The sequence below is a fragment of the Eulemur rufifrons genome, chromosome 5 (assembly GCF_041146395.1).
Source record: "Eulemur rufifrons isolate Redbay chromosome 5, OSU_ERuf_1, whole genome shotgun sequence".
NCBI lineage: Eukaryota > Metazoa > Chordata > Mammalia > Primates > Lemuridae > Eulemur > Eulemur rufifrons.
The window spans coordinates 31,029,018-31,054,668 of NC_090987.1; the positions used below are offsets into that span (position 1 = coordinate 31,029,018).

General features: G+C 40.2%; 1 protein-coding gene across 3 annotated transcripts in view; it reads right to left on the reverse strand.

Moving 5' to 3' along the window:
- MAPRE2 (microtubule associated protein RP/EB family member 2) overlaps window positions 1-25,651 on the reverse strand; it is a 135,136-nt gene that overhangs the window by 81,633 nt on the left and 27,852 nt on the right. For 2 of the 3 annotated variants that reach the window (XM_069468458.1, XM_069468457.1), the window contains exon 1: window positions 6,683-6,913. The exons of the other annotated variant lie outside the window; for it this stretch is intronic. In XM_069468458.1, coding sequence (XP_069324559.1) covers window positions 6,683-6,773 — 91 coding nt within the window. In that variant the 5' untranslated portion in view covers window positions 6,774-6,913. Of the gene's footprint in view, window positions 1-6,682; window positions 6,914-25,651 lie in introns of those variants that run through there. 3 annotated transcript variants of the gene reach the window in all.

The following is a 25,651-nucleotide window of genomic DNA, read 5'->3' on the forward strand; positions in this document are numbered from 1 at the left end:
CTTTGCCAGGGTAGGCTGACACTGAGGAAAGAACAAAGAATTAATGTCTTCAAAGCAAAATAAAACAAAAACAAATACTACTTCTAGGAAAAAATACAACGGGATCACAGAAATCTAAAGCGTGCCTCACATGAACAGCACTGTCATTTTAGTCTTATGCCAGGGTCCCCAACCTTTTTGGCACCAGGGACCAGTTTCTCAGGCAGGGAGAATGCGCAACCTGCATCTCTCCAATGCGCAGTTTGCAGTGGGGTTCTGGGGGGGCGGGCTCTGCTGATCTCATGGGGAGCAGGGCTTAGGCGGTGATGAGAGCGATGAGGAGCGGCTGTGGGTCGCTCACCTGCCCATCTCTCCCTTTCCCTCCTGCTGCTCCTCGGTGGGACGGTTGGTGGGTGGGGGGGGGAATTGGGGACCGCAGGTTATGCAACAACAAACACTAGCCATAAACTTCAGGGTCAGTTCTGCACAGAATTAAAATTTGTATCTCTACAAGGTGTGCTGAATAAAATTTTATGGATACACAAGTATAATGTTGATATCAAAACTACATGTTGGGAAAAAAGATCACAAGTTTACAGACACACACATTCATAGATATAAATAACATGTACTCTTCCTTCTCAAATCTCTTGTTCTATTCTTTTTCTCTTCGGAAGTCATAGCCAAAATCAGATTATTTTGGCACATTTTACCTGCCAGAACCAAGAGAGGCCTAGAAATAACAGAAAGACTGTGTCTTGCCATATTTTCCCAACTAGATAAGCATTAAAGGACACCATTACTAAAAGCTGCCATCAACTTGATCGTCCTACGCATCTACCACCAACTTCTATTCCTTTAGAAAAACAAAATAATGCTTTAAGAATGTCTGACCTGGTTCAAGTGAGTGAAATCCTAATTCACCTGGGGAGATTTGACACTGAAAATATACAAGTGTTTTTTTTTTTTTTTTTTTGGTAACCTACTAAGAAATTATTTCTTGGTGGCCTATAAAATTCCATGCAATCTATACCTCATTAATGATTTATTTTCATGAAAATAAAGGATTATCTTTGCATTTTACAAAAACATATTTAAGAGAAATTTCTTTAATTCATACCATAAGGCAAAAAAGTAGCATGACTTTTTATGTAAATTGTAGGTTTCCACTTTGAAAGAATTTTCTCAACCTAATAAAGATTGAAGGCCAGAAGATAAACAACCAGAATTTTAAAATGAGCTAAGAAACAAGGTTTATATGATACCAATGGGAAGTGTGTGGAGTGTTAAAAGAAAAAGGGCTGTTGGAATAGCGCCAAGATATTGGTTGAATATGATACATAGAATTTAGTGTTATAGAAGCTGATAGTTGAAAGACAGCCTGAAGTCTGTCTTTTAACTATTTTAACAAATTTCACTATGGAAAAAGATACTTTTCACTGGTGAGGAGGAAATCAATTTGTCCTTTAAAGTGAAATTGACTAAATTCAGAAGTAAACAAACACTAGAACCAGGGTAAAACTCTCAGTCCACTCCAGAGGCCGCCACCAAGGTGATCCTTCTAAACTGTGAAGGAATTTGGCCCCAAAGTCATACGGAATATTCTGAGCAGTTTCATCAGCCACATCTATACATTTTATGGCATTAAAGGCTGAGGGAGGATCCTTCACAATGAAGTACCCAATACATTGCTTCTGAGTTTGGGAGAATCAGAATAGTGTCAGCTCTCCACACTAGCCACCCCTGGAAAGTGAGACTGCCAGCCACATCGGAGCTAAGTACCAGTACCACTATGAGCCACGCTGCACTCACTGCTTCTATTCGGGGAAAGATGCCCTGAGCCAGAGAACATCTATCTACCTTATCCTGATTCTTACACATTAGGAATCTCATGCTCTCTCATGGCAAATCAAGTATTCTCCAGTAATTCTGGACTCCACAGGGCAGGAGCACTGGTGGACTCCATTTTCCCTTCAATCTCATCAAAATAGAAGATTCATTCCAGTATGCATCTTGTTTTCATCGTGCTATTTTTCAGTTTATAAGCTTTTGGTGGCTTCCTATTTCCAAGTTGCTAATACCCTGCCTGCCTTTCAACGCCCCTGCTTTAGTTTCAACTACTGCCCAACATGCCCTGGACTGGCTGATGAAAATTCTGCCTGAAAGCCTACACTCTTTCCACCAAAATTTTTGGTTTCCCGCCTTGAGGGTATCTTTTTATTCTCTTGAGTCACTGTGGGCTCAGGAAAGGCTAAACGACTTTTGCTATCGGACTAAGCAAAATATTGACAGCAATGTAAATCTGTTAGAAAATGAGCTGTTTACATGTTTCACTTTACTAGGTTAGGACTCAAAGTCCTTGAAGGGGCATCTAGCACAGACCTCGGCTCCAGAGTAAACTCTCAGATATTTGTCAATTAATTACCAAACCAAATGGAATATTTAGATTAGTCTCAATATTTTCCCCTCCATTAATCTAAGGAATTAGTCATTGCAGCTTCAAGAGGTCCCTACAAATATAGAAAAAAATGCTGCATAAAGAAATAAACCCTCTAAATTCCAGAGGACAATCTCACACCACTGCTCTGTAAGATAATGCACTGTAGACACCAGGGCAACCAGCTGCAGGGCAGGGGTGAGCCTCCTCCCCAAGGGCAAGAACACCCACAAGACCATCCCATTCACAGAAGCTCTGACAAAGAATCCAGAAAAGAAGTTCCAAAGTTGGGCACCTACCAAAACATCAAGTAACCCTTTGATTTTTACAAACATTAAGAAAAAAATAAGAACAAAAATCCCTGTTTTTGAAAACTTCCTTTGACCATATTGATATGATACTAATACATACATACATAACAGAGATACATGAAGCTAGACTCTTGCTGTCTGTAGATGCTATTCTGGGAAATGTGATCTGAAATTCACATTCCAGTAAAAGGGAGCCATGTTACAACAGCTTCTATTGAATGGAACATACTTTCACAACTCTATTTTTTATATATATATATATATATATATATGTATGTACGTGTATGTGTGTATATGTGTACACACACAAGATATTTCTCTTTGTTTTCCTTAACAATGGTTCATTTTTTAAAATTGGCAAAGTTGGATGTTACAGCCAGTGTTTTAGGCTTAAATCTTAGCTGTCTTTCTTTACAATCCATTTCCTGGGGCCAAGCAATTTTGTTTTTTTAAGTATTCAGAAACATGTGCTACTGTTAGTTGCATGTTCAAACACCCATGTGGAAATAGTCCCCTCGACTTACACACTCATTCTTAAAGGCTGGAGTATGCAAACAAAGATGCAGTGGGCAGAGGGCCAGTTAATAAATCTCATTTCCGACCAGCATCTGCATGAAACAGAGCTATGGGGAGTATCCTCTCCAGGGAGATCCAGGGCACAACTCATCTGCTGTGTGAATTAAACAGTGTCACCTTAGATGGCCCACATCACATTTATTTTTTAAGCAGCTCTTAAAATATATGGATTTCTAGTGCTCATCAACACAGTGAGGAAGCTGAGGCTGAGAGGACATTCACAGAGCAGTGGACATGAGCCGTGGAAACATGTCCCCATGGCTCTGCTGAGTGGTTTTTGTACTTGCTCTTTTCTTTTTAGGGGCAGGAGGTACGGGGTGGGGAGGACTACTTGCTCTTTTCAATTACAATTACTAACCCAGGGATAATTTTCTAAAGGACACTTGCTTTACTAATCAAAGTGCATACTAGTTTCAATAATGAGTTACCACCCATTCTACTCCAGGCTGTGAAAATGAGCTCTGTTTACACTACCAGATACCTGGGTTAAGATATCTGGGTCAGGAACCACATTTGACTTATTTACGAACCTGGTACAAATGCTATAATAATAATGTTCCCTCCAAAGAGTGACTGCTCACCCATTAACAGTGCTCAGGAGCACTGTCCTATGCTCTAGGTATACTGTTCTCCTCTCACCTGCGCTGCCAGCCAAGGGAGGCGTGTACCTTTTCAGTAATACCAGCATTCTTCTCACATTTACATAGCCCTTTTAAGAAATTATTTGTTTTAAGCTAGCTTCACAATATCTCTATTAAGAATGGGGCTAGAAATTTTTATATGTAATAAGTAAAGGTAGAAAACAAAGCCTAAGATAAAGGACCTACTGGGGGCCTACCTAGGAGTCAGGAAAGCAACCAGGAAAAGAATTCCCTTGATCTTGCCAGGGCAGTGTGCTTCCTCAGGCCCTCTCTTATGGGACTTCACAGAGAACTTCCAAGCACATGTCATTGTTGAGAGCTATACCAAACCTATATCCAAAGTAAAACTTTTATATGCTTAAATCTCTACTCTGACTTTCAAATTGCCTTCCAAGTTTCCTCAGCAATTAAATGGCTATATTGTTCCAGTCTTGGGATGCCAAAATAATGATGGAATGCTTCCTGGATAGAAAAATGTGTCACATTTTTCCTTTTCCAACGCCCCTCCAAGAAAATAAGTGTTAGTTATATTACATTGGTCATCCACTTTGAAAGAAAAGCAGACCAAGGAAAACATCAAGTGTGTCTGTCTCCATATGCACCCTTTGTATAATACAATACAACTGCAATTTTGGAGGCTTCCTTCTTCGTTTAGCCTATGATATCTCTCACTATAGCATCCAGTAATCCTATTATATCAAATACAAATGCAATGATGCTCTTAGTGACTTAAGAATTTGTTCAGTCAGATCTTTATTAAAATTCAGTTTGTTTGTTTTTATATAATTTCAGGTACCATTATAGGGACTCAGAAAGCAAACTAGAAATAATCCAGGAAATGGATATAATAACCTGGATTAAAAAGATATAAATAAAATTTCATTTAAAAGCAATAATTTGTCACCAAAAGGTAACATTTAATCTTTGTGTCAAATGATTTTCCATTGCCATTTTCAACTTAGTTCATATGACTAATAAAACCCAACTAGGCAACTTCCTTTGGCCGATGTGGTAACATTTGAACTCCATCTTAAAAGCAACTGCTACCTACACAGTAGGGATTAAATCATTTAGGAAATGAGGACTTCAAATTTATTACCCATAAGAACAGTTCAAATAAATAAGATTTAAAAGCAACTCAAGTTTTTTTGTTTTTAAATTCTATTTTTAGGCTTTGGGATGTTCACAGGGGAGAAAAGTAAAGAAGTAAGAAGAAAAGGAGCACAACTTTCCCCTCACAGGGGCTCCAAAAGGAGAGTCCCAGAAGTTGTGAACCAATTTTGGTTTCCATTAAAAGAATAACAAGCACTTGAAATCTGCAAGGATGCAATTGCAACACATTAGTTGGAACCATAAGGCATGAGATTTTGGTGACTTCATGGGCACAGCCAAAATTAACTCCAAGTATTTATATAACTGCCAGAGACCACAGGGCAAAGTTCGCTTATAATTTTTTTTGCGTCAACAGGCAGTGCATTTCTTTGGCCAAAGAGAAAGGAAGTTAGGTACTTTTGGTCTTATTTTATGATATGCAACATTTATATACACAGAGTATTCTACCCATAATATGATCTGAATGTTTAGATGAAGGCTTTAAAAAAAAAAAAGAGCTATTTCCTGTTGCTCACTAGCTAAAAGGATGCGCCTTAGAGGTATGAGTGCTCTGCCTCAAAGCAAAAGCATTGTTACTGGTTATCAAGGTAACATTTAAAAATAACTACTCCAGTACAAAAGAACTTCAGAGGAAATATGTCCGAAGCTATCAGTCTCCCTCTGAGTCTGGCCTTGAGCTGCATAAGACTCTAGCTGCATTCTCCATTACATTGTTATCCTTATCAAACAATGCAAACAATTTTAATGAGCTTATCTGCTAGAACATATTGCCAGATATGTTAATGTAAAAATGATGCCAACCGTACAGGCCAACTCATTAATCAAAAGGCTCACAATACAATGACCAAGATCATCAGTCCCATCCTCAAATCAGACCTCAGCCAAACACCAGGAATTACCTTCCCACTGTAAATAAGAAGGAAGGGCTCCTCCACCCATGCGGTGGCCATAAACTCCTAAGAAAATGCATAACAGCGCCCAGTTTTTTGTTTTTTTTTTTTTCCTTCAGGTCCTTTGCAGTCCAGTCTCTTTCTAATAAACGTAGGGTTCTATGGAGAAAATTTTGGTGAATGTCTGACACTGTGACCTCTGCTGTCAATCCTTGCACCAATCAGCGAGCAGAATTCTTACAAAGCTCCATCAATCTGGCGGTTTAACATCACAGACTGCAGCTTAATCTAGAGGATTCCATCTTTCCTGCACACTCTCCAGGTTAAGCGCAAACGTTTTTCTCTCCATCCTCCCGTTTTCTGCCTTTAGGCACAGCTACCTCGTGGCTCCTTTAAAATCTAAAAGGGAAGGAGGAAAGGAAGTGCTACAGCCTGTCTCTTTAGACAGAGAGAAAAAACAGCACGCATTTTTATCAATGTGGAAGGAAAGAGATGAAGGAGACCCCTCGCAGGCAGCAAACCTATTCACAAAATGCTTTCCATCTGCAATCGTGAAGCCTCAATGCATACCCAACATGACACATGGAATCAGATATCAAATAATCACAACCGCCTTCACAAATGCACGCCTGCAGCCGGGGTCGCAGGCGGTGTCTGCTCCATTATATAACGGGCCGGATTTCCGCGCGCCCCCACGGCGGTCCCCGGCGCTGCTCCGGGTGCCAGCCCCATTACCTGTAGGAACGCTCCCCGCGCACTGTGTGCTTCCGGAAAGGAATGATGGTCCCGTTATTATCCTGGATGATGTCGTTGTTGTTCTCGCCATTTGGGGACAGGGTTTGGGTCGGCCCAGGCATTGGCGCACTCCCGAGAAAAGGAACAAACCGCTGTGGGCTGGCTGGTGAGGAAGGTGGCTGTGTCTTCCCGCTCGCTCGCCTGCTCCGCGCACACACCGAGCCTGCCGCCTGCTCGCTCGCTTCTCCCTGCTCCCGCTCCGCCCCGCCCTCCTGCGTCCCCGCCCTCCGGCCGCTGACGTCAGAGCGCCGGCAGCAGCACCCTGGTCACGTGGCCGGCCCGTCACCATAGCAACCCGCTAACTCATCACCTCGCCTCAATTCGCACAGGGCCGCGGGGGTGACCGCGCCAGCAGCTCCAGGCAGGCACCAGGGCAGGCCTACATCTGGCATGTAAAACCCCAGGCCACCCCGCAGCCCCCCTCGCCGACTCGCCTTGTCTGAAAACTAGCTCTTCCTCTAACCATTTCCTTTCCGACCCGTGCTCTAACTGCAGCTGTGTACACAAAAGAAGGATTCATGCAAAGGGGTGTGGGAGACCCTTTAACTCCTTCAATACCAAGTTCTGATGCCATGAAAATTAAACTTGGTCAGGTTTCAGAAAAATCTAAAAAGACCTGGTGGCCAGCTTCTGGAAAAGGTATCAGACTAACGGGTTAATATTTCTGGCTTCCTCCCCTATTCTCCAGATAGCAGCAACCCCCTCCCCAAAATAAGCCAAAAAAACCTTGAAATCTAAAAGGAAGCTGTACTTCCTTCTAATCAATGTAGCCCGTAATAATCTGAGGATTAAAGATTGAAAATTATGATATTTTCTATGCAAAAGAATCTCCAATGACAATTTTTTTTAAAAAAGGTAACCACCATTTTAGAACATCACAGTTACCCAAGACCTCCCAATTCAAATTCTTTAAACTGCTTCCTGTTACAGATCACTGATTCCTTGCCATTTATTCTATTTCTATTTGAATTAAACAAGTGATCGCCTCGTTTAGTATTTGGAAGCTCTCAACATTTAAGCTGTTCTATATCCTTGCAATGCAGCTTTCAAATTCATTGGCTGTGGGACAGGTACTATCATAATCCCCATTTTAAAGATGAGTAAAACTAGTAAGATTAAGTAAATTGCTTAAGGTCACATAGCTAGGAAGTGGTAAACTGGAACTTCAAAGTAACATGCATTTATCTACATGACTGGACAGTAGTGATCTGTGTATAATGTGAGCTCAATAAATATTATAAATCAAGGTAAAAGTCAAATACTTCATGTACATTCCCAACATAACCACTGTGAAAAGATAGCTGTGAACAGAATTGTTAGTATAGTGCAAAGTCTATGAATTAGATTATAAACTCTGAACAGACCCCACAAACATCCAGAGGAGAGTTTGAAGGATTCTCTGCTTATTAGCAGTGACCTCTGACCTTTTGTGAGGTGAGAAGAAAGAATTGGGGTGTAGAAAACACAGCATAAATATACGTGACGGAAAGTACTAGCTATGGCTCGCTCCTTCACATCATTGTATGGTTTACTAGCTTTATCGTTTTGTGATACAGATATTAAAAACAACTAAATACTTTGTCATTCCTGACAATTCTCCAGCATATGTCCCTGGTAATAAGTTATTTCTGGTATCAAGCTTGTGGAATTAGAATAGAATGTTTTACAACCCAGATGGCAAAGACAATCTCAAACTAGGAGGCCCCATTTTTTTCTTCCTATTTTATACTTTCCTTCTGGGCTAATATTTTAATAATTTTATTTTCTGTTTCTCAGCTAGTTCTTAGTGCACAAGTTGATTCTGTCATCCACATCTCAGTTTACATGAGAATTTTTTTTCTCATACAATCAGGATCCAATCCTGATCTAAGAACTTACAAGGTACACAGATAAATATCTAAGTACAAGATACCAAGCCTCATGTTGCACAATAAGCTAAGTGGGCATGAAAGTGTAGTCATTCCTACAAAGATCCATGCTTCCTCTTACTATTTTGGTCACTTGACCCACTGTTGTCAATTTCCTTAATAATTTGTTCCCTTTCACAAAGCTTCCCCTTTCTTGGGGGACAATCTGAAGTTAAAAGGCACAGTCTACAAATCAAACATTTAATATTTTCAGAGTATGCCCTGTCAATTTGGGTTCTTTGGTATAGCTTACTTTTCCATGATCCCATATTTAAGTAATATGTTAGACATAATTGGTGTTATGGGTACTAAATTTGTCAAAATTTGAATGTACAGTGCATTGATTATACCAACTGATTTTGTGGATAGAATACTCCCACTTTGTCTCTAGGCTGCTCATGAAGGAGGGGATGACGGCCAAGAATTTGGGTTGATGGGCTGAAAAGGGAGGGGTTGCGAGTCAGGTGAAGAAGGTATCTAAGAGCCCCGTAAATCTTCCTCTACAACTGCTCTGAGCCACGCTACTATAAAGGGACCCAGAGAGCTCCAGAGACCAGTGATTACCCTCTGAGATGCAGGGGTAACAGGGGTAATAATTTGAAAATATTAAACAGATGTGTTTTCATTCGTCTCTCCATAAATCAGGTTACCTGGCAGCCATTCTCCAGTTTAGCCCTAGGGAAAAGGGGAGGGCAAATTCCATTTTGAGAAGGAGGATAATGTGATATAGGGAAAATGCAGAAAAGGCAAGTAGAGGGAGGGAAGAACCCACTCTTTCCAGCCCCAGCTGAGTGTAGGAAGAAGGGGATGAGAGTAGGACAAGGCAGGGAGTCTCCCATACCTAGGTCTCCAGGCTCAAGTCCCAGAAGGCAGTGGTGGATAGGCTGATAACAAAGCCTGAGGGACTTTCTTTTCTTTCATTTCCCATTTGAAACTCTAGGAAACAGCTGCCTTAAAGAGTTGGGTCTCCCCAAACAAGTGCAGGCAAATCACAGTATAGACGAAAACCAGTGGCCTGGTATGATTAGGGAAAAGGTAGCCTTAAATTTCACTCTCAGCATCTCTTTTTGCTGGCATGCAATATGGAAGGTATCTAGAAATTTCTCTCTGCTCTATAAGGGCATAGCAGGAGGTCCAGTGGATGTTGCTGTAAGAGAACTAAGTTTATGGTGGTGGTGGTAAGGGTGTCATGAAGGAATGACAACAGAGGCAAAGGGATATTTACCTGGGTCCGTGGGGTGGAACATTTAAAGCAGAGCCTGAATAGGAGACATAACCAGCTCTGAGGAAGCTACACAGAGCCAGAGCCAAGCCTGTAGAGAGAGATTGCAGCTAAAGGCTTCAGCACAGGCCATCAGCAGAATACTCACAGATGGGCTCAGACCAGCTACTCCTCAGCAGACTCAGATATTATAAACCCAAGGACCAGGGACCTAGGGAGGCCCCTACTCTCCCTGTCTTTTTTGTTTCTATAAGCTTCACTCACCTGTTCCTCCAGATACAATCTTGCAGAGGGGCTAGGGAAATGAAGGACATCTCAAAGACTGAATATTCACCCAAGAGATGGTCTAAACTGGAAGAGACTATAATATTGTGACCTAGCAAATTTAAAACTGTTTCAGGTTCCTCACTCCCCAGCAGGGTGGGGAGAATCACCCACATCATCACAGGAAAAAAAAAAAACTAAGCTAAAATGTCATTGTACATATGACTGTGGATTAAGGTTTTGTCCTGTGTATACAGGTATACCAAAAATAAAGTGTGTGCTGACCACTGCCCCACATCTCCAATTGCCCATGGAAAAATGGCTCTTCTCACCAAGCATCAGGATTAAAGGAGGGTCCCTGAAGTCAGGCAGACCTGGGTCCTGGGCTTGACATCACCCCCTGCTGACCCTGGCAAATCACCTTGTGTTTATAACATTTAGTTTCCTCATCTATAAAATAGATGTAATAATACTGGTTTCAGAGTGTTACTGTGGAGATTAAATTACAAACTGTATTTAAAGCACTTAACACACTATCTGGCTATATAGGAAATGCTCTTAGTGGTAAATGTTATTATTTTTAAATAATATGTTAGACACACCCTAAAACATCCATTAATTTAACGCTTAAAAGTGGCTTTCTTGTGTACTAGGATCTGGTAAAACAAGAGAAAAAGACTAAGGCTCTCACCTAAAGAAACTCCCAGGGTTGTGGGTGAGCAAGGTAAAAATAATTGGCAATTATAACAAAATTACAACGTAAGTGCTATAATAATGGTACCACATAGGGTGGTATGGGACCTTAGAAGATGAGTACTTAACTCAGAATGGAAACTTGGAAGTAGGTCTGAAAAGTATACCTAAACTCCTGAGTGACTAATATTTTTGTTCACTTTTTATGCACCAAAAAGAATATGAGGTCCCTTAGGGCAGAGGCTTCAACAGTTTTGTTCACTGCTATATCTGCAGTTCTTAGAACAGGGCCTGGAAGGTATCAGGCACTCAATGAATGTATAATTCATTCATTTATTCATGTATCTCATTTGATTTTCATAATAACCCTAATGAGAAAACTGAGGCTCAAAGAGAAGAAACAACTCGTCCAAGATTGGATATTAGGTTTTTTCTTCGCCCGAAAGATCCCATGCTTATCCATTAGGCTATATTGCCATTTAAAAGAGGAATGGCAGAATAGAAGGAAAATAAAGGGCTTTTCAAGGAGATATTCATAGGCATAGAGGTAGGAAAGGGTATAACATCTCTGGGAAACAGCAGGTTGTTCCGTATGGACAGAGAACAGAGTACACAGTGGCAGGAGATGGCGTAAGGACCAAGGTGCAGAAAGGTCTTATGGCCAAGTTAAGGAGCTTGACCTTAATCCTAAGGGTGATCAGGAACCATGAAGTGCTGCAGGAAGAGAAATTAATGGTGAAATTTGCATATCAATAAGGTCTAATGCTGCCAATAGTATGGAAGATATATTGAAGATCAAAATGAGTAAAAAAGTGGTAAAGACCTGAACTAAAACAGAGACCAAGGGGTTGTAGAATTGGAGATATTCAGAAGGTAGACCTCTTAGAATTTGGTGACTGAGTGTGGACACAATCGTTGGTGGGAGTTAGGGTGGGTAGTGAAGGGGCAAGAGACATCTCAATTGAATCCCAAGTTCATGGCTTGGGTGACCAAATGGATAATGGTAGCATTTATCAAGCTAGGGAATACAGATTAAATTGTTCTTTTAAAAGAAAGTTTCTCATAATGTGTTTTGGACACAGAGAAGTACCTATAGGACATCCTAGTAGTCAACGTGCTTCACACATAGTGAGTGTTCATTAAGTATTTGTTGAATAAGGGAATATATAGGTCTTGATCTCATGAGATATGTTTGACTTGGAGATAATACATCAGGTGGAGGAAATTATCTCGTAGGTGATCATTGCAGCTGTGGGTGCTCTCATTCAGGGAGAAAGAGATGGAACCTTTTTAAAGGCTGAGTGATAAAAGACTTTGTAGGATTTTGCTTCAAAGTGGGGCAAATCATAGGCAGGAGTAATTTCAGTGGGCCCGGGGGAGAAGCAGTTTTCACAGGGGAGGAAGACATCTCAAGGGCCAAATGTCCCAGAAAGTTTGGATCAGATATAGGCAGAGAAGTGTTTACTAGATTTGATAAGGTGTTCTCAAAGAATTTTTAAGAGGCTAGATTTCGGGTCAGACCCATCAATGACTACTGAAGAAAATAAAGAAATCTTTCAACGAGTAGGAAAACCTGCAATCCTTTGTAAAAGCAAGAATTTTGTGACCAATATTGAAGGAAGGAGGACATACTGAATCAAGTGTCATATATATTATCAGCAACTAATGGGAATCAACAGTTATTTGCATTAAAAAGTTCACAGGATTATTGGAAGAAGATGTTAATCAATAAACACCTGTTAGGCATCAGATGAACTGATCCTACATTTAGGCTTCCAGTCTAGGGAAGTCAGGATCCGTGAAAAAAAAAAGTAAACAAATATTTAAAATGCATGTTTGGAGAGCAGGATTTCTAAGACCCAAAGGCCACAGAACCAGATACTTCAGAACAATGAGCAAAAACGAAACCAGCAGCAGGTCCAATCGGGGAAGACTGAACTGGGCACTAACTCAAATTTTAATTTTCAGAGTTCCTAGGGTAGAACACAGTCATGTTTCTCTTACAACTTAGGCCAGAGAGCACAAATAATTGCATATTGACAGAAATCATTGTCTCTTCGCTTCCTCAAGAGAACAGGGATTTTTGTATTATCTTGGATTTGAGAAATCCAAAATATGATAGCAGAGAAGATACAAATTCACTAGCCAGGAATGGATGTTAATCCTGATTCAATCCCAGAAGCACCTGCTCATCATGAATGCCTTTTCCAGGTTAAAGTGTGTTCATTGAAGCTGATAATCACTGCTGTCAAAGGCATTCACAGCTGTCACACCACCTTACATGGGGGCCTCCATAGATCGTTATCACCTCAAATACAGACAGAAGATTCCACTTAGCAGTCACCTCCTCTGCCCCAGGACAAGTCATTGCTCCCATGCGTATGTCCTAAGATATTTTCCAGTGGAGAATAGCAAGGACAGGTTACCAATGACTGAAAATATGGTCTGCACCCAAAATGACAGCAGTGAATAAATACATGATTGGTCAGCCAGTGGGGCTGGCCCTGAAATTGCACTGGTGGCATACAGATGTATTTGAGACTGGTCCTTGCTCACTATCTTTAACACAAAGGCATGGGAAGATTTTGTTAGTTCTTCCTGGGGATTTGATGAAAATTTTATGATATATTCATGCCTCCTGGCTTTAAGTAATAGTATTTAATTTAAGAAAAATTGGTGAATAATGCTTTCCCCCAGATGAAGAAAGCCCTTTTCAAAACCAGCGTACACAGGCATGTTTCTCCGGAACTGACTTTTGAGACTACTTATCTTTGCAGGTTATTTATCAACCACATTTAAGGCTATGCTGATATGTTCAGAAGGCAGAATTTTGCAAGTCTCCTATTTGCTAGCGAAATAGCAAGGTTTCACATCATGTCAAAACACAGAACACGCCATTGTATAAGACTTCTCTGTGTGTTGGAATTTATTTTCTAATTTGCTTTGTCTTAGATTTTTCGCAAGCTTGGATTTAATTTTGTGGAATGATTCATAGAACATGATGTGAATGCAATTTAAAAACACTCACAGAGCATTGTGATTTCTGTAATCATTCAGTCAAACCTGTGCAATGTGCAGTTTCAGTCTATTAAATAAAAACATGCTTTTGAATTATGCCATTTGGTTAAATTTAAGAGCTTTAAATATGTTTACCATAAAAATGCAATATGATAAATGTTATAATAAAAGAATGTATTAAGTATCACAGGAAAGTAGAAAAGAAAGTAACCATGCTTGGGGGAAACTACGAAAAGCTTCACGAAGGTAGGAATATTTGAATTGGGGCACAATCATTCATCCAACAAATATTTATCCTTACAAAGTGCCAGGAACAATTAGGTTTTGGAGAGAAAGAAATGTATAGACAAAATTTTCTGCCTTCATGAAACTTACACTCGAATGTGTGAGTGTGTGTACATGGTGGTGTGAGGAGAGAGATGATAAACAAGGAAAGTATGTGTGTGTCAGATCGTGGAAAATACTATAGGGTCAAATAAAGCAGAAAATTGGCACAAAGAGTACAGAGGAAGTATGTTATAATTTTAAATGGGGTGACCAGGGTAAACATTCCTGAGAAGGTGATATTTAACCAATGACACAAGGGATATCAGAAAGAAGAATGTTCCAGGCAGAGACAACAGCAAGTGCAAAGGCGCTGAGGTAGGAGCATGACTTGTTCAAGGAACAGCGAGGAAATTAGGTTACATATATGCAGCAGAGTGAGTGCGAGGGGTGTGTGTGTGTTTTCTGGGGATGGGGGAGACAGTTGTAGAAGATGAGGTCAGAAAGACCACAGAGACCAGAATGTGCAGGGTTTTGAAAGGTCATTGTAAAGAGTTTGGCTTAAAACAAAAGTTAAAAACCATGCATTTGTAGGAGTGTTGGCAATGTCGGCAAAGATGTGGAATAGTCTACAATCACGGTAATAGCAACACCTAATATTTGAGTACATTTTATGGGCCAAGTGCTTTGCTCACAATAAGCAGGTATTTTAATCCTCACAGAAATGTATGAGAAAGGGGCTATACTAAGTCCCATTTGTCAGAAGAGGTAACTAGTTCAATAACTTAGCCAGATCACCAGGCAGGAAGTGGTAGAGCTGGTCATGAACACACCTGCTGGATGTCAAAGACATCATTCTTCCTCACTGGCTCAGTCTGCCTTCCACCAGGGTCTGATTAACCGGGCGGCAGAATGCAGGATCCAGAGGTGGGAGCTGCAGGGATGAGACAGCTGAGGACACAGAGGCAAGAGATTGCTGCCATAAATGCAATTCCACGGAGGGAGCAAGGAGATAAAGCCAGAAAAAGGCTGAGCAGCAGAGAGAAGAAAAGGGAGCAAGGGATGGGAAGCTATACCGGAGAGCAGTATTTGTGGGAGTGAGGGATTGGAAGAAATGGAGGACTAGGAGCTGTAAATTATGGTTAAGGAAAAGGGAGGGGGAGGGAGGAAAAAAATACTAGGATTTGGGGTTAGTTTCTATGATTAATAGAAAGAAGAATAATTTTCTCACAGTTATTTATGGTGATTAGCTATTTTATTTCTGAGTAAGCCTCGACTAGCAATGTCCATTGCTTTGATACCTTCTGGAGGGAAAGGAAACCGCAGGCTTTTTTTGGTATTTGTATTCAAAGCTAAAATCTGCTTTCATTTTCACTATGCCAAGACTGTTATAATTCGAGCATCCAGCTACAGACATGCCTGTTTGAATGCTCTCATAAAATGTGTCTATGTCCAAATTTATGAAATTCCTTTATTTCCTTTCCCTACTTTATTTCCGTGTTAAAATAAAATGCATCTTGTTGAAGTGACTTGGTAGGAAACTAAAAAGTGATAAAAGGCACCTTGGGCTCAGTTGGGTGGCAAGAGAAATGAAGTACCACTAACAAATAAATAATCAAGAAGAGATTCCATTAGGGCTCTCAAAAGTCAACTAACTCACTGGGCTTTACTTCTGACTTTGATGTTAAAAAGTACAAACCGAGTGAAGAGACTCCTTAATATAAACATGAAGCCCCGAGAAGGTGGGAAAACAGTTGTTCTCTCAGGTACGTGGGGCCTCCAGAGAGTCAGAGCCACTGAGAACCCAGGCCACCAAGTGGCACTCAGGGACACTGGGAGGAAGGATCTTCTCTGCCAAGTGCAGAGTGCACCTCGGCAGAGCTATGGCCTACTACGGCTCCTCCACAGCGTGTCAGGGGAACATGAGGCCGGCAGCTGGGAAGCAGTGTGAGTAATGGAAGAGAAATTCCTCAATTTCTGACCTCATCCAAATACAATTTTTAAAAAGAAAATTAAAGCAGCCTACTTCATTAGAGGAAAAAAAAAAAAAAGAATACAACTGGAAATCATGAAGTAAGACTGAGTTTCCATCAGAAATGTTTATAATTAGAGCTTATATTTTGTTTCCTCAAGTGCTTAGAACGCCAAGTATCTTCCTGTTCTCAGTTCACATTTACTCCACATCCACAGAACATGCAGATGGGGGTCCAACTACAGAGTGTAGCACACAAAAACATAATGGGTCACCTTCAGGAAGCTTCCATTTCATTTCTCTATAATGGAATCAGACCCCCAGGAAAACCAAAGGGTTCTTAGTCTTAACATGAGACATACTGAGTCAATAGTCAGATGACAGATCTCGAATCAATTCTTAGGATTAACTCCCCTACACAGCCTGTCCTCATACCCTCCCCCGAAGCCCAGAGCTCCAAACTCTTCAGGGAGGCTCCTATCAGCCTTCAAGGATACAATGGAATCATCGTAAATGACACGTAATGGCATGTAGTACAAAGAGCATGTATAATGAATATTATTTTGTTTGTTCCTCCTCCTCGTGGGAAAGATTTCTTCCAACCGTGTGCTTCCAGCAGAGCTTGCCAATTATAATATTCCATCCTCCTGGCTCCTAAGGATTGGTTGAGAGAGAGGCCTGTGACCCAAATCAGGCCATTTAGAATATTTCTCTAGGATTCTCTATTAATAAAATTAGAGCCGCAATGTGTGTGAGGGCAGGGGGATGGTATCATCTTATTAAAGATAGTGCTTTAAAATTAAGAATATATAGTATAAATTGTACATTTATTATATTTGCACAGAATAAACAAGCAGCAAAGTACAAAGAGTTCATGGTTTAGATTAATACAGACTTGGATTTGAATCCAGGTGCTGGTACTTACAAGTTGTGTAACCTTGGCCAAATTACCTGACTTACTTTAGCTTACTTTAAGCTTCTTCATCCATAAAACAGACATAATAAGATTTACAAGGTAACATTTTGAGACATAAACCTAGGTTCTTTCCTTGTCCCCTGTGGCTATAATTTTTTTTGTTATTCTTCTCTTTCAGAGGTTGGAGTTATTTCTTCTTCTCTTGAATCCCTGTATCCTCGTGGCAGCTTCGATCAATAGATTTTGATAGAAATGGATGCCAACCAGTTCTTGGCCTAGACTTTACAATGAATGGCAGCTGCTTCTTCAGTTTCTTAAAAGTCAGCTGCCCTGTGAGAAGTTCGACTCCTCAGGGACCACCATGCTAAGGGAGTACAAACCATGTGGAGAGACCCAGAGGATGAGACATCATGGGGGGAGGGAGAGGCCACATAGAGTACCACGGCTCCAAAGCTGTGACTGAAGAAGCATCCTGCAGCCCCAGCAACCACAGCTGACACTATATGGACATATGGACCAGAAAACTGCCTGGCCAACACCTTCCTGGATTCATGATTCACAAAACTACGAGACATTTACCTAAAGTAACCATTTTGTAATGAGTTTTATACAGTAATAGATAACAGCAACACCCTGTTGGTTCTCTGTTGCTGTATAATGAAATCACCCCCAAACTTAGTGGATTAAAACAACATAAATCATTTTACAATTATCTCTTGTCATTCTGGAGGTTGACTGGGCTCAGCCAGGCGGTTTTCACTTATTGTCTCTCATGCAGCTGTAATCAGAAGGTGGCTGACTACTGAAGTCATCTTAAAGGCTTCCTCAGTTTCATGACTGGTGGCTGATGTTGCCTTTTGGTTGGGACCTTACAGCTGGGGATCTGGCTGGAACACCTTCACAAGCCCTCCCCATGTGGCCTGGGACCCTTCAGCATGGCAGCTGGAGTCCAAGCTCAATAATCCCTAAAGAGCTGGCAGAAGGGTATGGCAGTTTTAAAACCTAGTCTTGGATGTTACAGAGCATCACTTGTGTCATACTTTGCTGGGCAGGAATGCAGGACAGGAAGAATCAGTGCTCAAGTACTGAGTTTCATAATCGACTTGTAAGCCCATGGCAGAGAAAAATAACCTGAAGAAGGAAAGTCTATGAGCCTTAAAAGTCTGATTTTCAAGTATCAAAAGGTTAAGATCTTTTAAAAACTCAGAACCTAAAGTTTGTGCCATAAGCCACAAGACTACGTGACTGGTTGGAAACCGTTAATTAGGAGCTGGTGAGTGTCCATGAAAAGAGACTCTTGCCCTCCCTCCTATCCCCAGCCATGCCCCAAGTCAGCTGGGGAATACAAGAGTAGAGGGAACGTGTCCTCCACTTTGTATCTGGAACCCTGAGGGGTGCCGAAGCCATGCAGAGAGGTTCGTCACCAAGCACAAGACCAGCAGGGCTCAGATGCAGGTGAACAGTTTATGGCAACACCAGTTTTTCTGCAGAGCTGCCAGATATTTCTGGGGAGGGAGGAAGAACAAACCTGACCCCATGTGGTAGTGACAGAAACATCAGCAGAAAAGAACAGGCCTCCTCACGCCCATTTTCCATGGGGAGAGTTGCCATGGAAGCAACTCAAAGCACCACATCTCCATTCATGTTTCCAGAAGCACCTTGTAAAAACGTGAGCCTGTGGCATGGCGTCTATATTTATCACTGCATTCTCCCACGTACTGAATAAACAGACCAGAGGCAGAAGCAGAAATTAGGTTGCCACCATGGGTTTAGACCATACACAGTGAATTTAATGAGGAAGCTACTTCCCTACTTGGCTCTCTTTCCAGATCTTCTGCCTGAGCTGAACTTATAACCACCACTTAGTTTTGAATCCTCAGAACCCCTTTACCCTGCTCCCTGTCTGTCTGATTTGGTGATTGTACATGTTCTTTTCACAAGAGGACATGTATGTCCCTCTCACTCCTCACACCCTACTGCAGACATACTTCTTCCTCTCATACCTACTTCCTGAGGTTGTTGGAGAGGCTTCCTTGCTTCTCAGTGTATCTGACATTTCACCACTAGTTCTACCTTCCCTCATTTCTTTTTTAAAAGTCTTCAGTGATTCCCTATCAGTTTCAAGATAAAAATTCCAAGTTTCACTTTTGGCATTTATGGCCCTATACAATCTACCTACCTTTAGAAACTTATCCTCTACCACACACAGTTAACAAGGGGGTTTAATTTGGTTACCTCCCAACCTGGAGTTGGTTCTGCCTCCTGGTATCAGTATAAGCAAAGGCTTCCTCTGTATGTGACAGGCAAAGTGAAGAGCCTGTAAACTTTCCTATTTTGAATCCTTCACAAATGCTGTCATGGAAATAGATTCTTCCGTCCAATTATTCTATTGGACTCGGTTCAAAAGGACTGCTAGACTTCTAAGCTACCATTTGAAAATAACTTCAGGCTGCTTCATCAAAAAGCTAGGAACAGGACAGCAATTTAGTCAAAGGAAGTATGATGATGTAAATGTAACAGTGTCTGAGCTGGTACCTCCTGAGAGTCCCTGTCCTCCCAGGATGGGGAGAAAGAGCTGGGTACATTCAGCCACCACCGTCTCATCTTTACAATTGCTTTGGTTATAATCAGATTACATCCTTAAAGTCAAAATCACAATGTTTTTAGCACATTAAAATATCAGCTTAAAAATTCACAGGGAATTACTGGTTGGAAGAAATAAAGAGTTACAGCACTGCTATTTCCTACTGATGGCTAGGACATTCAAAGCTCCACAGAAGGTAAGTTCTGAGGCCAGATGACAAGTCCAGAAAAAGTTCCTTTGGCCGGTTACTCACATTTGGACACAACAGGCTGAACAGCAGCCTCACATTCTGCACGCAAAACACTCAACTCTGGGTAAAGTAAATCATTCCACAAGTGGCCTCCTTCCACATTCACGGTACTTGAGAAGAGTTCCCGAAGTTTGGACACAGCGCTGTGGAGCGGAGCCAATAAACTTCACAGCGGTTACGAAACAGCTGCAAATCCATGCTTATGTCATGCATTATACAAATACTCCATAAAGGACACATTTGATCAAGAGAAGAAATATGGCTCTGCTTGTCCTAATCAAGGTGAGAAGCTGGATTTCACCAAAAGAGACTTGAGAATAACCCTCTTGTGTTTCTAATTATGTAACTGTAAAATTTATAGCTAACCTATATTGCATTTCATATTTTATTTTCCCCATTCTCCCTCCTCCAAGCAAAAGAATCATGTACTCCCATCCTTGAAATTCATCACTGTAGCCATTCACATCCCGAAGGGGGAAAAGTAACAGCAAACTGAGAAAAAGAATCAGTCAGTCCTCTCAGAGCTTAACAATGATTTCACCTGGTAGAAGAAAGCACCCTCCAGCAATGAGAGATGCTGCCCTCATTAGTGTTGTCTGTGGCATAGATGAGGATGCCAAACTTACTGAAAAGACCTTTTCCTAATTCCTCTTGAATGTCAGTCAGGCCAATGTAAGAGCCAAGTTTTTATTACGTGATTATAATTCCCTCCAAAATGGGAACCGGGAGTCAACTGAACTTTTGGACCCTGTTCTGCAGATATTCTTAGTAAATTTTATTAATCTGGGGATTCTTGCTTCCATTTGCTAAAGAAAAGCAAGTTCTATCATTATCAATAGAATTTAAATATGTTTATTTGTAGAAAATGTTTTGTTTTATTTCAGTCTGAAGAAGATGGTATTCACGGGAAGTCTTTCAGCAAATAGTGCAGTGGATGTTCCATGAGTAAAGGGTGATGTCAGGGCATGACTGAAAGAGAGAGGGACACAAAGAGTTCATAATTTACAAAGGGGCTGGAAAAAAATCTCTGTTCTTCCTAGGTTCAAGTTAGGAGTTTAAAAATCTTTAAGAAATAGGATCAAGACCGGGAAGTTGGTAAAAATCCCTGCTCATGATAGCAGAGCAGGATACAGCTCACTGAAAACTCAACAAATATCTATAGCCCTGGAACTCTGACTGCTTCTAGTGCAATAAAACTGGCCACTTTCTCCTGCCACAAACCAAATCACTGGAGGATATTCTGACAGAGCTAGCATTATACACTCTTAGCCTGAAGCATCAATGCTTTGTTGTTTGCATGAAAATTTCAACCCCAAAATGATGTTATTTAATTTATTCTTTACTGTGGCCTATGGTGACATTTATGATTGACATTTATGATTAAATAAAAATCATACTTGGGTTACCATGTTCTTATTACAAATATTTGGCCATACTACAAATATTACCTAATAAAATGGTTATGTTTTGACTTCTCAGCCATTGTGGACATATACTACTGGGTAAAAAACAGCAAGGCATCAGTAAATTTAAAATTATACTGAGTATCACTTTGTCCTTGGCTTCAGTTTAGATTACCTATTCAATGAGTATAAAAATATTATTCTACTTTGCTTTATTTATTTATTTCTAAAATCTGTTCTGTTCAAATATCTACCCAATCACCAAATCCTATCAATTCTTCAACATTTTTTGGGCTGGATGGGCAGGACAGTGGAGTTTAATGCATTCAATATTTTTCATCTATTTAAGGATACTTATTAAATTTCTTATTTTCTTCTATTCTCTGAATTATGTCATTTGGAAAGCTGTTCTAATTTTTCATATTTCTTGTTTGCTCTTCTTTTTTGAGCTAGCAATATAATTCTATCCCCTTCTCCTCTTTTAGAAGTTTATCAATTTCTAGTCCTCATTCATATTTCCAGAACTGCCAGGGATTTGCTCTTTTTAAATTTTGTTATTTCAATTAAGAGCCAGAGAGAAGGAGAGCAAAACTGTGTTTAGACTGTCATCTTAAAACTCCCTCATTTTTCTAGAGCATACTTGCCTCATGTTTAATATTTCCCCCATTGCCTAAAATGTAAGGGTTAAGTAACAGTCTGGTATTTGGGACTCTGCACAGTGTGACCCTACTGTATGGTTCTCCCTTAATTTCCATTATTCACATTACAGTATCAGTCTTTCCCTGCCCTCTTGAGATGGTCCTTGCTCCATTCCTTGCCTGAAATGTTCTTTTTACTTTTATCTACCATTTTATACAGGTAGGCTCAGCTCAAAGTCCACCTCTTCTACACTTGACCTTAACCAAAATTTCAAGAAGTGATTAAAGTCCATTTCTTCTGAAGACTTTCTGACCATGCTAAGATATCCCAAATTCTGTGTCAAAGTGCGTTGGTGGTATAGTGGTGATCATGGCTGCCTTCCACAATTCTGTATCAGTGAAAAACATATATTGAGTTCCATCTAGGTAAATGATTCTGTTCCTTGGGCCAACAATGCCAATTCTTCCAACCAGAAATTTCTTCCCTACCATTCTTACCATATACTCTAAAATCATTTCACCTAAGTGAAATTAAATTTTAAAAGCAAATAGTTCATGTTTTGATATCTCTCTACACAATGAAAATCTCAAATAATCAAAGGAGTGTTCTTGAATTAGGCAATTTTTATTTTATACCTTAGGGGATATGTTTTCTTGAGCAGGAAGCAAGAGTGGGTTGGATATTCTTATTCCAAAACACCTTTATAGAAATAGGTTGCTCTTGGTTGGAGACAATAATGTCATTACACAATGTTCCAAGCACTCAATCCGTATTTATTTATTTATTTTTTTTTTACAATCCAAGGAAAGCTTTTCTCTAAGCCAAGCACTGGAAGAGGATGCTAATGTCTCAGTCCAGCTTATAAACCAAAGTAATGTTGCATGAGTCACAGTACCTCCACACGTCTGAAACACATCACTCACTAAGGGCAAAAATAAAGTTAAAGACACAAGAATCCCAGGAAAGAAACCCTACCACGCAGATATAAAGCCTACTCATTGTCTTGAAAAGTCATAGCAGAACAACAAATCAGCATCCAAAGCAAGATTTAGAGTCCAGCTAGAAAAAAAAAAAAATACCCCCTAGAATATGGCCTAGAATATTGTCCTTTAGAGAAGCTCTATGAGGCTCAGTTGACCTTTAATACTCATGCTCCCCGGTGTAGTCTGATATTAACCTGATAATCTGTGATCCCTCTGAATTGCTTTGTTGAAGACTGAAGCATGGCTAACTTTAGAACAGAGAGAAACACGTCAGTGCGCCCATTTTAAGCAGAATGATATTTGAGGTAAGGGATGCTGAAAATCTGTGTCATCCACAGTACAAGTAGCCAGGCAACCGGATGCCGAGCTGGTTTTATAGACTGCACAGAACCCAGAAGCATGTATTCAATGCCTAATGTCTGGGGGGATAATTAAAATAGAATGCATCATTCATTGCTCTTGAGAATATTATTTGGAAAGTAAAAATTGCACATGTGAAAATTAAAAGAAAATATCTGATGTAATATCCAATCAGGAATTCCATCATCTGATGAAAACTGCACCATATTCACAGGGGATATGGGGACACACAGTATGAGACTGGCACCCAGAAGGGTTATTTAACCAGTTACGACCCCTAAGTTTAAAACATACCAAAGTTAGCTTTGAAACAGACTCTATACGGCAAACAATGGCAGGCTGGGTAAATAATGGTCTGTCAATGCTACAGACTATTTTACAGACATTAAAACTATAATCATGAATATGTGCAGTAGTATAGAAAACTGCTCATGACATAAAGTGAAGTAAAAAAGAAAAATAAAATGTATATAAGGTCTGGTTACAACTATGTAAAATTATATGAATGAGGACTAGAAGAAAAATTAAAAAGTGATTTGCCAGGGTAGGATTATAGATGATTTGCTTTTCATGATTTCTGCATTATTTTTAATAACAAAACTTTGGGAAATACCATAGAAGTAGAAGAAGATATCACACATGTAAGATACATTGAAAAGTCAGTCAGCCAGCAGTTGCACTCTGGGAGATGTTTGACTAAATGATTGTAGATAATCTAATATATTTATCATAAAATATAAGTATATATAAGTACCAAGTGGCTTGGTATTTTTGCTTAGATGGTAAGTAAAATGCTGGAATATGTCATTGGTTTTTTTGTTTGTTTGTTTTTTGTAGAGACGAGGTCTCACTACGTTGCCCAGGCTGGTCTTGAACTCCTGGCCTCAAGCCATCCTCTCGCTTTGGCCTCCCAAAGTGCTGGGATTACAGGTGTGAGCCACCACACCTGGCCAGTCATTATTTCTTGAGTAATTTTAATCAAATGATCAACTGTACATTTTCTATGACATTAGTTGCTGTATTTCCACGAAGGGATAATATATAATCAATTTAACTGGAGGGAAAGGGAGGAGAAGGATTATCTTCTGAGACAATCAGAATTAAAAACTTCAAACAAATCATATGCACAGAATTCAAGTCAAGTCATTTGCATTCCATTACCTCTATGGTACCTCCAATCCTACCCTGAAGGTTTTCTACTTCTTGGGTAGTCCCAAACATGTGTATCTAGCTGGGAGCACTGCTTGTGGAGATGACTTTGCATTCGTACTTGCTTGGGTCCTAATCTTGTCTCTACCACTTACTAGCTGTGTGTCTTAAACAAGTTAGTAACCTCTCTGAAACTCAATTTCCTCCTTTGTAAAAAGCATAAACAAGTTTCACACAGGACACATCAGGATTAATGATACAACGTATGTACAGTTGCTAGCAGAGTACCTGGTCCCCCGTAGGCATCAAATGAAGTTTGTTCTCTCCCCCACATTTTTCCTTTTTGTACACAGGACTCTGATATTCAGGTGCTAGACAGTTTCAGTAGAAATGAAGGTGGATCCACCCTGGCTGCAGATTGTTCACAGATCTTGTTCCTACCCCCATACTTACCCTCCCCAGAACCAGAATCCCTAGGCTATCACCAACTTGTTGATGGCCAGGACTTGTTATTTTTAGTGACTCTCAGATCAGGAAAGTAAAGTCACAAAGTGAAGTGGGGTAGAAGAAACACATTTCTTGATTAGGGTCTCAATATATACAAGCATTCCAGGCACTCGCCTGGGTGACATCAGTAGAATTCTTTCCACATACCACAGCCCACTTGTAAAGAAAATTTTGATAAGATATGTCAACCTCAGGATAATTTTAGTGACATTTTCATTAGCAAAAATGAATATTACTTAACCGGATCCTGGTACTCTATACAAAAGGCAGAACTCTCTAAGGATGTATCATACCATATGTTAAAGGTGTGCTAAGCAGGCAGCACATGTATTTCTACATGTAACACAGTAGTTGCCTCTGAGGTCACAAATACCCGTAACAGAGAAGACAAGGTTGTGAAGGTGGATGTTACACCAAACTACTTAATAAACTGTTAAAAAGTTTCACTCTGAATCAATGAAATCAATTGTTAATTAAGGCCAGTCCCCAATAATCTCTACAGTCAACAGAGGGCCCTGGAGAGTTAGTTACAATCCCTGTACAAGTAACAAACTCACTATAACCCAAATAATCAACAACCCGTAACTCAGTCATTTGGCTCTTACAACATTTTAAAGAGAAAAAATAAAGCATCAGCCCATTTAAAAACAAATGCATTGACCTCATGATCAATTGTAATGTTTCCCCAAAGGAAAGCTCTTCTAAAGTTTTTTCATCTGACAGATACCTGTACCTCATGTGGACTGCTGACTGCTGCTAGGACGAAAAAAAAAAAAAT